Source organism: Chiloscyllium plagiosum, unplaced genomic scaffold (genome assembly GCF_037043375.1).
Source record: "Chiloscyllium plagiosum isolate Xiang-an unplaced genomic scaffold, Cpla_swu_hap1 HiC_scaffold_18, whole genome shotgun sequence".
NCBI lineage: Eukaryota > Metazoa > Chordata > Chondrichthyes > Orectolobiformes > Hemiscylliidae > Chiloscyllium > Chiloscyllium plagiosum.
In genome coordinates this window covers 22,869,036-22,884,787 of record NW_028270156.1, presented here as the reverse complement: position 1 = coordinate 22,884,787, position 15,752 = coordinate 22,869,036, and the positions used below count along the sequence as shown (strand labels likewise).

The following is a 15,752-nucleotide window of genomic DNA, read 5'->3' as shown; positions in this document are numbered from 1 at the left end:
TTCTTCATTACTGAAGAATTTCCATTTTTTCTTGTGGTTTTCAGTGCACTTGCTATCAGAAATTAGTGCAGCAATTTTGCAAAACACAAAGTGAATGGAGTTGGACTGAAAGGAAAGTTTATAGGACAGTAAAGCTCAACAAAGTGGAAGAGGCAAAGATTAAATGAATTGGAATTCCACTGTCTTATTAGATTGAGCTGCAACCTTTCACTAAACAATGTGCGGGTCTTATATGAAAACTGATATACAGTGTTCTCTCATCTTCTTAAAACATACCATTATTTAGGTATCCTTGTATATACAAATACAGAACAACCTCAATTATCCGAATGAGATGGGCGGGGAGTATCTTGTTTGGATAACTGATTATTTGGATAACTGATCTGATCGTAAACAAAGGAAGCCATACTGAACATGATTATGCAAACAAGCATTTTTACAGAGTTTTTATTTCATTTAATGGATAAAATATGTACAAACGCTGGACATTGCTTAAAAATTCATGATATTTTACAAATAAAAGCATTTTTTGGCTAGAGTTTGACTGAAGTCTGTGAAATATTTCACTGACAGTTCGGGCTTGCACATACGTTGTTCTTGTGTGTTCACAGTCACAAATGTTTGTCCTCAGGGAGAATAAGTATCGAATTTTTTTTTTATAAAAAGTGTCAGACTTAACTCCAAGGTCACGTCTCGAGTATATATTTGAAGTTAATTATTTATTAAAGCATACTTGCATCTATATTCCTGTTCAAGTTTACAAAATGATGCATTAAATGGATGAGGACTAGAATTTTCCTACTTCAATTGAAAATGCATGTACGGGGACCTTAAGATCTTGTTTGGATAATCCGAAATTCGGATAATTGATATTTGGATAACCAAGGTTGTTCTAATCAGTGAAATGTGCAAGATCTTAGCAAAAAGAAGCATAGGTAATTTTAAATGGGCATTTCAAGAGTCAATAAAATGTGGAGCTGGAAACGCACAGCAGGTCAAGCAGCATCAGAGGAGCAGAAGCGTTGACGTTTCAGTAGTTAGTTTGTCTGAATTTTTAACTTCAAAACAGCAGTCTTGTAGTCAGGATCTTGATCATGACAAGCCTGAGCTTGTCAGAATACAGGATATACAGGATACAGGAAACACAGATTTAAAGAAAATAATTGATGCCACAATCAAAAGATCAGATCTAAGCTCTGCAGTCTTGCCACTTCCAGTCATGAATGATGGCACATAGTTAAACAATTCACCGGAGGAGGCTCCACGAGTATCCCTGTCCTCAATGATGGGGAACCCAACCCATCATTGCAAAAGGCAAGGTTGAAGCATTTGCACCCGTCTATCTTCAGCCAGAACTGTCAAATGGGTGATCCAACCTGATCTCCTCCGGTGATCCCCAGGATCACATTTGCCAGACTTCATCCAATTTCCTCCGCTTTTAAGTAATATCAAGAAACAACTGAAGGCGCTGGATCCAGCAAAGACTATAAACCCTGACAATGCTCTGGCAATGAGACTGAAGATTTGTGTTCCAGAATTAGCCACGCCCCCAGACAAGCTGATCCAATTCAGCTACAACAGTGGCACCTACGCAGCAAAGTGGAGAATTGGAGACAAAAATAGAAATTGCTGGAAAAGCTCAGCAAGTCTGGCAGCATCTTTGGAGAGAAAATCCAGGTTAATGTTTTGGGTTGAGTGACCTTTTTTCAGAACTTCTTATGGCGACAGTAACATTCATCATAAGCAGCAGCTCGTATTAGCGCAGTGAGTTGCATTACCAATGCAGGAATCAGGGGCAATGGAAATGATAAACGACTGTCTTTCAGGTTGGAGGAAGGTTTGTCATGGAGATCCCCAGTGGTTGTTATTTGGGACGCTTGCTTTTCCTGATTAATATTAATGTCCTGGATCAGGGGACAATTTTCAAGTTTACATAATAAGTTGGTGGAATAGTCTGATAGGTAGCAGATGAGATTCAATGCAGAGAATTGTGAGATGTGCATTTTGTTCAAAAGAAGACTAAAAGACAATATAACATAGGGGATTCAATTTTAAATGGTGTGCAGGAGCAGAGGGTTCTAGGTATACCATGCATAGATCACTGAAAGAGAGCAATAAATAAAACGTGACGTTCTTAGCTTAATTAATAGAATCCAAGGGCAGGGAGGTGATGTTGAACATGTACAGGACAGTTTGTTAAGATCTCAGTTGGAGTATTGTGTACAGTTGTTGCTGCTATTATTACAGGAAAGATGCAAAGGCATTGGAGAGAGTGCAGAAGTGATTAATTACAATGGGTTCCAGCTATGAGGATAGATTGAGGAAGGTGGGGCTTTTCTTCTTTCTCTTTTTTCAGAAAGAAGTCTGAAAGGAGATCTGATTGAGTTTTTCATTCATGTGCAAAGGTGGGCAAGAATTGATAGGGTGAAGCTGTTTCCGCTTGTACAAGAAACAAGGACGAGTGATTTGTAAATGAAGCAAGAGTGGTGTGCTCACCAACCTTTTCACACAGCAAATTGAGTGACACAGTGGCATATAGGTTAGCACTGTTGTCTCGCAGCGCCAAGGACTTGAGTTTAATTCCAGCTTTGGGTGACTGTCTCTATGGTACTTGCATGTTCTCCCCATGTCTGCATAGCTTTCCTCCAGGTGCTCTGAGGAACCACAGTCTGAACATGTGCAGGTTATGCAGACAGACCATGCTAAATTCAATTGTAGTGTCCTGGGTTGTGCAGGTTAGGTGAATTAGCCGTGGTACATGCAGGGTTATGGGGAGGGTCAGTGCAGATTTGATGGGCTAAATGGCCTTTTCTACACGATAGGGATGCATGATGTGGAGGTGCCGGTTTTGGACTGGGGTGGACAAAGGTAAAGCACCAGGTTATAGTCCAACAGGTTTATTTGGAAGCACTAGCTTTTCAGACTGCTGCTCCTTCATCAGGTGGTTGTGGAGCAAGATCATAAGACACAAAATTTATAGCGAAAGATTACAGCGTCATATAGCTGAAAAGATATGTGAACAAACCTAGATTGCTGTTAAGTCTTTCGTCATTTAGAATGGGTTGCAGGTTCAGTCATTAATATGTAAATTGCAGGACTTCTTTTAAGTCACATTTTCGAGCTAACTTAAGGTTTTATAAAAAGAGGTGACATCTCAGCTCATAAATGTATTAAAGCTGTGAGGTTAGAGTCTATCGGTATCCCAATCTTGAGTCAGACTGGTTCAATTTCCAAAGTGGGAATATATAAAATGTTATATGGATTGACAGCCTGTATTGACTGTCTGCAAATTGTACGTTTTTTGAGCAAAATAGTATGTACCTGCAAATATAAAGAGGGTTTGCATGAGTGTGCGACTATGTGTGAGAGAGAGAGAGTAGTGGGGACATGAAACCAAGGGCCTAGTTGAGGTCGTTCTCAGGATTCCGAACTTGGCTATCAGCTTCTGCTCAGTCACTCTGCGTTATTGCGTATCTCGAAGTTTGTCTTGGAGGATGGACACCCGAAAGTCTGAGGTCGAATGTCTCTGACCGCTGAAGTGTTCCTCAAGTGGAAGGGAACATCCCTGTCTAGCGATTAGATTAGATTAGATTACATTACAGTGTGGAAACAGGCCCTTCGGCCCAACAAGTCCACACTGACCCGCCGAAGCGCAACCCACCCATGCCCCTACATTTACCCCTTACCTAACACTATGGGCAATTTAATATGGCCAATTCACCTTACCTGCACATATTTGACTGTGGGAGGAAACCGAGCACCCGGAGGAAACCCACGCAGACACGGGGAGAACGTGCAAACTCCACACAGTCAGTCGCCTGAGGCGGAATTGAACCCGGGTCTCAGGCGCTGTGAGGCAGGCAGTGCTAACCACTGTGCCACCGTGCCGCCCACAGATTGTTGCATGGTATCCATTCATCCGTTGTCATAGCGTCTGCCTGGTCTCACTAATGTAGCATGCTCGAGGCATCCTTGCCTGCAAGGGTAGACAATATTGGCCAAGACACAGGAATACCTGCTGTGTACATGGTGGGTGGTGTCCCTACGTGTAATGGTGGTATCCATGTCGACACTCTGACACGTCTTGCAGTGGTTGCTATGACAGGGTTGTATGGAGTTGTGGTCGATGTTGTCCTGAAGGTGGCTAACAATGGTCCATTTAAGGTTTGGTGGTTGTTTAAAGGCAAGGAGTGAAGCGTAGAGAAGGCCTTGGTGAGGTGCTCATCCTCATTGATAATGTGTCACAGGCTGCAAAGAACATGGCATAGTTTCTCCGCTCCCGGGATGTACTGGACAATGAAGGGTATCCTATCCCATAAGCATCACATGTCAGTCTCCTGAGGAGGCCATTACGGTTTCTCACCATGGCACGTTAGAACTGGAGATCGATGAGTTGAGGAGAAAGTGAGGACTGCAAATGCTGGGGTCAGAGTCAAAAAGTGTGGTGTTGGAAAAGCACAGCTGGTCAGGCAGCCTCCAAGGAGCAGGAGAATCGACTTTTCATGCATAAGCCCTTCATCGGGAATGAGGCTCGTGGCCCAAGAGGGCTGGGCTGAGATAAATGGGAGGGGGTAGAGGTGGAGCTGGGGAAAGTAGTTGGGAATGCAATAGGTAGATGAAGGTGGGGTGAAGGTCATAGGCCAGAGAAGTGGGTGGAGTGGATAGGTGAGAAGAAAGATGGATAGGCAGGACAGTTCAAGAGGTAAAAACAATGACTGCAGATGCTGGAAACCAGATTCTGGACCAGTGGTGCTGGAAGAGCACAGCAGCTTAGGCAGCCTCCAAGGAGCTCCAAAATCAACGTTTCGGGCAAAAGCCCTTCATCAGGAATAAAGGCAGTGAGCCTGAAGCGTGGAGAGATAACTAGAGGAGGGTGGGGTGGGGAGAAAGTAGCAATAGAGTACAATGGGTGAGTGGGGGAGGGGATGAAGGTGATAGGTCAGGGAGGAGAGGTGGAGTGGATAGGTGGAAAAGGAGATAGGCAGGTTGGACAAGTCCGGACAAGTCATGGGAACAGTGCTGAGCTGGAAGTTTAGAACTAGGGTGAGGTGGGGGAAGGGAAATGAGGAAATTGTTGAAGTCCCACATTGATGCCCTGGGGTTGAAGTGTTCCGAGGCGGAAGATGAGGCGTTCTTCCTCCAGGCGTCTGGTGGTGAGGGAGCAACGGTGAAGGATGCCCAGGACCTCCATGTCCTCGGCAGAGTGGTAGGGGGAGTTGAAATGTTGGGCCACGGGGCGGTGTGGTTGATTGGTGCGGGTGTCTCGGAGATGTTCCCTAAAACCGCTCTGCTAGGAGGCGCCCAGTCTCCCCAATGTAGAGGAGACCGCATCGGAGCAATGGATACAATAAATGATATTAGTGGATGTGCAAGTAAAACTTTGATGGATGTGAAAGGCTCCTTTAGGGCCTTGGATAGAGGTGAGGGAGGAGGTGTGGCGCAGGTTTTACAGTTCCTGCGGTGGCAGGGGAAAGTGCCAGGATGGGAGGGGTGGGTCGTAGGGGGCGTGACCTGACCAGGTAGTCACGGAGGGAATGGTCTTTGCGGAAGGCGGAAAGGGGTGGGGAGGGAAATATATCCCTGGTGGTGGGGTCTGTTTGGAGGTGGCGGAAATGTCGGCGGATGATTTGGTTTATGCGAAGGTTGGTAGGGTGGAAGGTGAGCACCAAGGGCGTTCTGTACTTGTTACGGTTGGAGGGATGGGGTCTGAGGGCGGAGGTGCGGGATGTGGACGAGGAATGATTTTCAGGGAAATGGGGGAAAAGCAGAGGCTGGCACAAGTAGTAAGAGTTAGACTGAATATAGAGCTAGTGCAGCCACGATGGGCCAAATGGCCTCCTCCTGCAACTTAACAGTTTCGTTAAGAGACGTTTTTTTTATTTGACATCAGCAGTCGTTTGTGTTTTTCTTTTTCAGGTGATCAGTATCTACAATCCCTGACCCTGGAGAAATAAATAAAGACATTCCTGCCGCCAGGGAGGAACCACAGTGAGGTGCCGGGGAAGGGGGGGAAGCGGCTCGGTGGGACGGACCGGAAGTCAGGGAGGGTGCTTATGGGGGACGTGAAGGATAGGAAGTGGCCGTTAGTAATGGAGGCGTTGTTCGCGCGCGCGCCGTTTCTTGCCGAGTCTGGGTTATAACATCTTCATGTCGAAGGTGTGGGGCCGGCATTGGTATGACCGCATCGATCAGACTGTCATCATCGGGGCGCTACCTTTCCGCTCACTCACCCATGAGGTACGGGGGGGTGGGGGGAGAGAGAGGCGAATGGAGCCTGGGGGCGGGGCCTGGAGTCAGCCCGCATTTAAGCGTGGGGGCGGGGCCTGGAGTCAGCCCGCATTTAAGCGTGGGGCGGGGCCTGGAGTCAGCCCGCATTCAAGCGTGGGGGCGGGGCCTCACGTGACTGGGCGGAGTCTGTATGAAGGGGCGAGGCGGGGTTGCATGAAGTTGGCCAGCGCAGATGGAAGAACAGCAAATCAGGCAGCATCAGGAGGTGGAGAAGTCAATGTTTTGGGTATTAACCTTCGTCAGGACTAGATGTGAGGGTAACGGGAGCTGCAGAGGAGGTATTAGGATGGTGAGGTAGTGATAGGTGGATAAAAGTAGTGGGTAAGACTTGGTTGGTTGATGGGATGGTTAATCTGATTGGTAGCTGGAAGAAAGGTTCAGTAGTTGGAATAGAAGGGAGGGAGTGGGGTTGGGAAGGGGCCATGGGATGGGTGGGAAGGTTATATGAAATTAGGGAGCTTAGTGTTAAGGCCTTTGGGCTGTAGTCTGCCCAGGCAGAAGATAAGGTGTCGTTCTTCCAACTTGCAGACTGATTTGTTGTGTGTGAAGATGTTGACTGATGTTTCCGATGATGCCAATGGACCATAACTGTGGGTGGCTCTTTGCTTTGTTTTGAGCTGGATGTTTATTAAGCTCCTCTTGTGGTGCAGTGTCAGTGTCCCCACTTCTACATCTGGAGGCCTGAGTTCACATCCTACTTTCTCCAGAGTGGTGTGTGATGCTGTCTCTGACCAAGCTGATAAGACAAATATTTTAAATTAAATTAAACTGATGCAAAGGTGAGAGAAGCTAAAGTTGTACCAAATGTAGTTGGGGTTTTAAAGTCTACATTTTTTTTTTGCATTTGTGCTGATTTTGGGCTGCATTTGCCCCAAGATCCAGCAGAACCAATGTCAAAGCTCCTGCTTTACACGGATCATCTGTGTACAGTCTTTAACCATCAGAAAGGACTTGCACCATTTATTGCTTGGTTCAACAAATTCTTGTTGTGAAGGTTTTGTCAAAATGTGCTTAGGATGATGAAGAATCACATACTGGCTTCCCAAGGGTAGGCTACTGTTAGCTGTGCATTGGATTTCTCGAGTCTGTAATATTATCCCAGTACCTTTTTTAAAATATTTTTCTTTGTGATTCACCTTATTTTTAAAAATTATTACTGACCTTTTCTTCCAAAATAATTTCAAAGTAGTAAGACAGTCTTTGTCACAGTCACTTCTAGGAAATTTTCAATCCCTTGTGATTGAAGAAGTTCTCCTGTAATAATTTTAAAATGTTAATGTAAGTTTTGTTTTTAAAGTTACGCTGATTGTCCACATTTCACATGATGAAGTCGTTATAATAGTATCCTGTCATTCCTGGTGTCAATCTAATTTGCATTTTACTCATTTCATGACTCCAATGTCCTTTCTACAATGGAGTTCTCAATCACATTCAACACTGTCATTATTAACACTCCAAGTTAATGCTTTCTTCTATTTTATTGTAATGCATCATCCTTGAAACATTGACATTAATGGTTGGAGGGAGCTTGCTACTTAGTGACTCAAACTGGAGAGGGTGCAGAGAGCTTCACCAGGATGTTGCCTGAGATGGAACAGTTGACCTACAAGAAGAGATTAGATGGGCTTGGATTGTTTCCTTTGGAGCAGACAAGGCTGAGGAGGGATGTGATTGAAGTGTATAAGATTGAGGGATATACCTAAGGTGAATAGGAAGCAGCTGCTCCCCTTGGGCCTCGGTTATGAGGGGTGCAGCTTTATGATAAGGGTCAGGAGATTCAGAGGAGATTTGAGAAAAACATTTTCACTCCGAATGGTGGGAATCTGGAATGTTATGCCTGAGAAGGTAGTGGAGGACGGAAACTTACAATCTTTAAAAAATATTTGGATGCACACTTGAAATATCATTAACATTAAGAGCATGGGACAAGTACAGGAAATTGAGATTACTGCGTATTTTAGTAGTAGTTATTGGTGCAGACTTGATAGGCTGAAGGGCGTCTTCTGCACTCTGACCTGTCCATTAAATGGCGTCAGGCTTTTGAGTCCAGATATCTTAATGAGGCAGAGTGCTGACACAGAAGGAAAGAAAAGGAAGCAAATCCAGCACTGTAGATCCCACTAACGTGTGGGACACGTTGTCCCATGTGCCTGAAGATCTGATGTTCAAAAATGAGTCTGTTCAGTCACAGATCTATGGTAGAAACTTGTGACCTGAGTTTTCACCAGTCTCTAATTGTGTATCAACGAGCAATGATTATATGAAATACAGCATCCCACTTGCCTTTTAGATTTTACAACCTCCAGTCTTGCTTTAAGTAACATGCACTTTAGTAGATTTCTATGTTTCTCTACTCAATTTCAGACTTCAGTTTTTGATTTTAATTTTTAATTGTATTGCATATTTATCTCTTTGCAGTAATATAGCAAGTATAATTGACAGTTCCTTAACCCATATCTGACCTTCTGTATTTGCTGATATTCTTCAATTTGTATTATTGAAAAATTTTGATCGTTCTGTGCAAAAGTCTACGTTGTCTCTGTTTGCCTGAGGTTCACATTTCTGTCTGCTACATCTCCTTCGATGATTCTTTTACTTGATTTACAGTTAGTAAATAAAGAGAATGTTCGAGGAGTGATAACCATGACTGAAGACTATGAAACCAAATTTTTTGTGAATACAACAAAGGTAGGTAGAAAAACAAAACTTAATGGGGAGGTATTCAATAGTTCACGTGCTACTTGGATTGAAGTGGAACAGATTTTTTTAGTGTAGGATCCCTTTGCAGAAAGGATTGATAGCAGGTGAATAATACAAAATAACTTGGAGTTTTGAGATGAGACAGTAACCTTTTAATAGCATTGTAATTTGTAATTACCATCAAATGTCACTAATCATTTTCATATTTCACTCCTACATCGTCATTTCATGTATCACTAAGAATTGTCAGAACAACATTGTATCAAATGAAAGAGAAGAATTGCACGTTATTGATTTTTATTTTAAGCAAAAAAACCTCTTCAAGCATTGCAGTTCAGCTGTTTCATGTGACCAGGAGCCATGGTTGCTGCTTTCTCTATTTTCTCTCCTCTGGAAAGTACTGATGTTTGCTGGGAAACAGTTCCACTCTGGTGTCTGGTATTTTGTCCCAGTGAGCATGCTACATATTTTATTCTAAACCATGTGTCTTGAAGGCTATTTCAATACAATGGATATCAGACACAAGCCAATCATTTCCTTGCATGATACTCAAACATTCACATTTTCATCATGAGTCACTCTATAGCATCATCCATCTGAATGTTGCTCTTTATCTATCTACCTTTCAGTTGGGTACTATGCATTGGTTTCATGTTATTATGATTCGAACTTCCTTAGCAGCTGCTTTGATGCTTTTTGTAACCTGCAAACTGACAAAAAGGAAAGTAATTACAAAAAATACTTGATGCAGAATCTGAAAGCATATAGGTTTTGTGTTATTGGGTTTGTTATCAAAATAGGATTTTTACTGAGGGAGCTCATTAGTATTGTTACTCAGGATGAAAATGTGTTGCAATTGGAAGTTTCCATTTGCATGCAGTCTCTCAATTGTAGCCTTATAAAGATTTCTATATTCATGTGATTCTCATATTTTGGCAAAATAGATGCAGAGAAACCCCAATAAAAGTATGGAATGTTTCTTTACAATTGAATTTTTTTTATTTCTTCACTTTTTATACTTGCATTGAATTTACACCACTTATTTTCTACACTTTCTTGATTTAGTTAATATTAAGTGATGAGTCCTTTCAAGATTTATTCTCACACGCTATCATTGGAAACCAGTTCTTTTCTAAATGTAGGTTGTCAGCCAGTGATGAGCATTATCATTCAGATTTTACCAGGTATGTTCATGCCTGTCTTTGGCAGTGCTGTTGCTTGGCTATGCTTTGTGACCAGAAGCCAAATTATTTGACACATTGATTCTATACTGAGACTATACATAAGAAGTGACTCTTTTTTTATATTGAGAAATAAAACATCGTTTGTAGTGTTGCATTCTAGATGTAAGTTTGTTTGCTGAGCTGGAAGGTTCGTTATCAGATATTTCGGTCACCAAACTCGGAAACATCAGTGAGCCTCTGGTGAAGCACTGGTGTTCGTGACCCGCTTTGTATTTGTTTGTTTCTTTGGGTTGATGTCATTTCCTGTGGTGATGTCATTTCCTGTTGTTTTTTAGGAATAAACCCTTTTAGAGGGTGGTTAATGGGGTCTAAATCAAAATGTTTGTTGAAAGCGTTCCAGTTGGAATGCAATGCTTCTAGGTATTCTTGTGCATGTCTGTTTGGCATCTCCTAGCATGGATGTGTTGTCCCAGTTGAAATGGTGTCCTTCCTCATCTAGTATGTAAGGATACTAGTGAGAGTGGGTCATGTCTTTTTGTGGCTAGTTGATGTTAGTATACCCTGGTGGCTAGTTTTCTGCCTGTTTGTCCAATGTGGTTTGTGTTAAAGTTCTTGCAAGGTATTTTGTAAATGACGTTAGTTTTGCTTGTCTATATAGGGTCGTTCAAGTTCATTAGCTCTGCATAGTTCCCCTGTGCTGCAGTGTGTGGTGGCTCGTTGAAATAATGTTCTAATGGTGTTGAGATGACTGATTTGATTGGATGAGAAGGAATCATCCCAACACCACCCACAAATGAAGCTGCATTAGAACATTATTTCAACAAGCCACCACACACTGCAGTGTAGAGGAAAATCAATATACTGTGTATTCAAACAGGACGGGTACCCAATGAACACAGTCTGCCAATTTCTCAGTAACAAACCTAAACAAGCAGATAAAACACATCCAGAAACTTTAGCCACTCTCCCCTACTTCAAAGACATCTTGGAAATGACTGCCAGACTACTCAGACCTCTTGGTATCATGGTAGTCTACAAACCCACAAACACACTAAAATAGCAGCTAATGAACTTGAAGGACCCAATATGGACAACAAGCAAAACCAATGTTGTTTACAAAATGTGCAAGGATCGTAACAAACACTATTGGACAGACAGGCAGAAAACTAGCTACCAGGATACATGAACACCAACTAGCCACAAAGACATGACCCACTCTCACAAGTATCCTTGCATACAGATTAGGAAGGACACCACTTCACTTCATTTGGGACAACACATCCTAGGACAAGCCAAACAGAGACATGCATGAGAATGCCTAGAAACATAGAGTTCCGGTTGGAATGCCATCAACAGACACATTGACTTGGGATCCCATTTACCACCTTTGAAAGGGTTTATTCCTGGGGGAAAAAAAACCAGGAAATGACATCACCACAGGAAATTGTCACCAACCCAAGGAAACCTGAACACCTAAATAGAAAGTGGGTCACTGACACCAGTGCTTCACCAGAGGCTCACGGGTGTTACTTTGTATGGTGACAAACCGTCTGAAAATGAATCTTCCAGCTTGGCGAACAAACTTGCATACAGTGTTACATTCCATTTGAATACTTTAAGTTAAATTGCTAATCAAAGTTGTGTTTCAGGAATGGGAATCCTTTGGCGTGGAGCAGTTGCGTCTCAGCACAGTTGATATACTCGGAGTACCAAAATTAGAAGACCTGAGAAAAGGCGTTGATTTTCTTACTAAACATCGTAAAAATGGAACCAGTGTCTATGTACACTGTAAGGCTGGGCGATCACGCAGTGCCACTATGGTGGCAGCTTATTTAATTAATGTATGTTGACCAAGTCTTTTTTAGTGAAATAAGCATTAATTATTATAATGAGAGGTTGCTCTGCGTAAATGTTGAGTAGGTATCTTGTTTTTGAAAATTTTAAGAAACTTCAAATTACACAATCATTTGTATTGTAGGATTATGTATCTGTGTAATTTTATACATAAAATACTGAATTTGAGTAACCTTTGCATAAGTTATAGAAAGGTAAGTTAATTTTTACCACAAGACTTTACTGTCATAAAATCTTCATTCCAATTGCAAGATGACAAGTGGAAATATACCTTAAATTTCAGCATCCTTCATTATTCTCTTCACTGCATCTTGTGAGAAGGGATTGTGATTTTGAAGGCAGGTATTGGGGAAAGAAAGCAATAGTTGTGGCCCCAGTCGTGTTTCAGAAATAAACCAATAAAATTTATTAAAAACTGTATGTGGGACCCTGTTGTTCAGTGCCAAAACAGATGCTGGAACTGTGAAGTGAAAACATAAAAGTTTGGAAATAATTAGCGGGTCCAGTGGTATCTGTGAAGAGAGAAATAGAATTACTGTTTCAGATCATGATGGAGCTGTATATAACACTAGGCCACAGCTGGAGTAATGTGTACAGTTTTTGTCCTAACTCTATGGGAAAATTGTGATTGTATTTAAGGGAGCAAGGAATGTTGCTTGGGCTGGAGTGATTTCAACTGTGATAGTTTGAGAGACTAGGTTTATTTTCCTTAGAACACAGAAGGCTTGAGGGGGTATTTGATTTGAGGTATACAACTGTCGAAAGGATATCTATAGTGTAGATAGGGAGGGGCCTTTCCACTGGAAGATTGGTCAATAAGCAGGGAGCACAGTTTTAAAGTAAGCTGTTGGAGGTTTAGAGAGGGTGTGAGGGAACATCTACTCCTTGAGAGGGTTGTAGGCATTTGGAACTCACTGCCTAAAAAGGTAGTAGAGGCTGAAACCCTTTAAAACTTGAATAACTTTTTAGATGAACATTTGAAACATTAGGATGAGAAACAAGTGCTGGAAAATGGGATTAGAACAAATGGATGTTTGAAAGACCGGCACGAGCATGATGGACTGAAGAGCTGCTTTCCATACTGTAAAAATTCTGACTCTTTCATCAGAATGTTAAGTCATTGTCTCTTCAGATGCTGCCTGACCTCTTGTATATTTCAAGCATTTACTGTGATTTAATATACTTTTGAATAAAAAGTCAGTAACAGATACTATGTAATAAGTACCCTTTGATATATGTAATATTGAGAAATTCAGTTGTCCAATCCTGATTTAAATAACTTTAGATAAAGGCAGAATGTGGAATGTGTGAACCTATAAAATGGAGCAACTTATTTGTCCCTTCCTAAATTATCTGAAACTTTGTTTCCCAAAACTGCATATTTCACAATGGAGGGAAAAGATTGTTTCAGATTTTTGTTGTTAAATATTCCTTTAAAATTGGAAGATAAAACTATACTAACATGTATGTGTTATATATAACTGGTTTACAGTATATGTTAAGTTTACAGTGAATTCAAAAGAACATTTATGGATTGATTTTTACCCTATTCCTCCTTCCCCTTTTTTAATTCAGTGTTTTTGTGATAATCTCATAGTAATTTCATTTGCTTTCCTGATTTTAACTTATCTGCCTGCTGCTATTCAGCTGCCAATCTTCCTCCCACTCCAACAATCCAACTTGATCTGAATATTGACCTTGATCTTGTCTCTGTGCAATCCTGATGATTAAATATTTAAAAAAAAACCTTTTGCACTGTTAAAGGTCCCAATTAATTAAACTACTCTTATCCTGAGACTGTTACAACAAGAAATATTTAGATTTCTATGCTGTCTTCAGCTATGTTTCCATTATGGATATAGCTGAGCACTTTCAGATTCACATCATTTTATTTCTAATATCTTTTTTGTGGTTCTTATGTGGCTGATTTTACCAACTATCTTTTGTATTTCATTTGCTGTCTTTTATTAACCCCATATTTGCATTGAAGTATATCTGTTGAACTCAAAATGTTTATGCCTTTTAATCTGAAAACATCTGTTTTTCTCCCCCCACACCTCTTTTTTTTTTTTCCCCCCCGCCCACCACCACGAATTGAACTTTCAACGCTTCTCAATTGGCTTATCTCTACAGCTGCCGATTGTCGAAAAGTCGGTCCTTCAACTCAAAATAGATTTCAGTACAGTTTTAAAATTGTCCTGTGCTGTCTAATCTTCCTCTGAATGCTGACATAGCAAAATCTAGTTAATTGAACGTCCTAAATTCTTCTGATAGGAACAGCATGTCTTGTTTGTTCATACTTCTGCTCATTGTTTGCTGATAATTAATTTGTTTTATTGTCTCTGTAGTTGTGTGACTGAATCAACTGAGCTATAAAATATTGCAAGTTACTTTATGCATATCTAATCATGTTCTGAATCAAATATCTGAACAGTTTACCTCTAAATCTTTTCTTCAGCTGCATCACTGGACTCCAAAGAAGGCCTGTGATTATATTGCTTCAATCAGACCTCATATTATTATTCGTAGTGGACAGTTTAAAATTTTGAAGAGCTATTATGAAGATCTGTTCCCAGGAGAACCAGACATACTGTTCGAAGCAAAACGCTCCGCAGCTTTCAAGTAGTGCGGCACAACATTTGTGGACATTCAAATGCTAATATCCTCAAGTGACTGAAAGGTTTAGAATCGAGAATGATAACTGGCAAGAATATGGTTAAAGTTTCTGCGATCAGCAGACACCAGTTGGTTTGTTTTTGTTTGTGTAGCATGAAAGTGTTGTATAGTTGTACTAATGTAAATATCAATCAGCTTTGAATTTTTGTTGAGATATTTGCTATTTATAGACAGTGTCAATGTAATTTATAGACGAAGCTGGAAAGTTCTTTCTTTTGAAGAAAAATTCAGACACACTGGGAACTTGATTTTAACTTTCACTGGAAACTAATTAACATCAATTTATTGAGCGAGGTGTCAATTGTACATTTAAATGTTGTATTGCAGTGTTTGAGGAGATAGCTTGGGTCAGTAAAGATCTTTCGTTTTTCTTTTTAAAAAAGATTTTGTTGTATGGAACTAACTTGCCATCTGTCCATTGGAAAAGAACAGTAAAATAACAGCATTTGTCATTAATGAGGTTTAAGTGTTGGCTGAACTTTGTTAACACCATAATTCCATGCTGTCAGTAAGGAGCTTTAAGTCTTGCAAAAAGCTTTGACCTGATCCTGCTAAAGGTATGAGATTGAAGTATTACTCTGGAAAAAGTACCCAAAGCAAAATCTAGTTATGACCTGTAATATGTAAAAATGTATTTCACTGAGATGCAATTAAAATCCTTTTATGTTTTGTACATTTCATTCAATTCAGTGAAATTAGCTATTTCTTGTACATTTGGGGAACACTAATTTTGATTTTTCTTGTTACCTGCTACAGTCCATAGGGGAGAATGCTTTGTAATGTTTAAATTACTTGGAAAATAACTAAATTTATGTTATTACTCAATCAAGGAGAAATTATACAAATGTGTGAATGATCACGTGGCATTAAACTGATCAGATATTCTGAAACTCTATCCCAGTTGACAATTTTGGATCAATAGCCTCTTAATTTCAGTGCTAAATTTAAAGTCCACCTACTGCGTTTAGTTATCGGTTGGGTGAAGTTGTGGTGGCCTGGTAGAGAAATGGGAGCCCTGTACTCTGACCAATGATGTCTTCAATACTTTAG

General features: G+C 40.9%; 1 protein-coding gene across 1 annotated transcript; it reads left to right on the top strand.

Annotated features, from left to right (window-relative positions):
- The first annotated feature begins 6,053 nt into the window (after positions 1-6,053).
- ptpmt1 (protein tyrosine phosphatase mitochondrial 1) lies at positions 6,054-15,387 on the top strand. Its single transcript, XM_043705501.2, is given in 5 exon segments — positions 6,054-6,116; positions 6,118-6,237; positions 8,896-8,976; positions 11,822-12,013; positions 14,485-15,387. Coding segments are annotated over 5 exon segments (624 nt in total). The 3' UTR covers positions 14,653-15,387.
- The last annotated feature ends 365 nt before the right edge of the window (positions 15,388-15,752 follow it).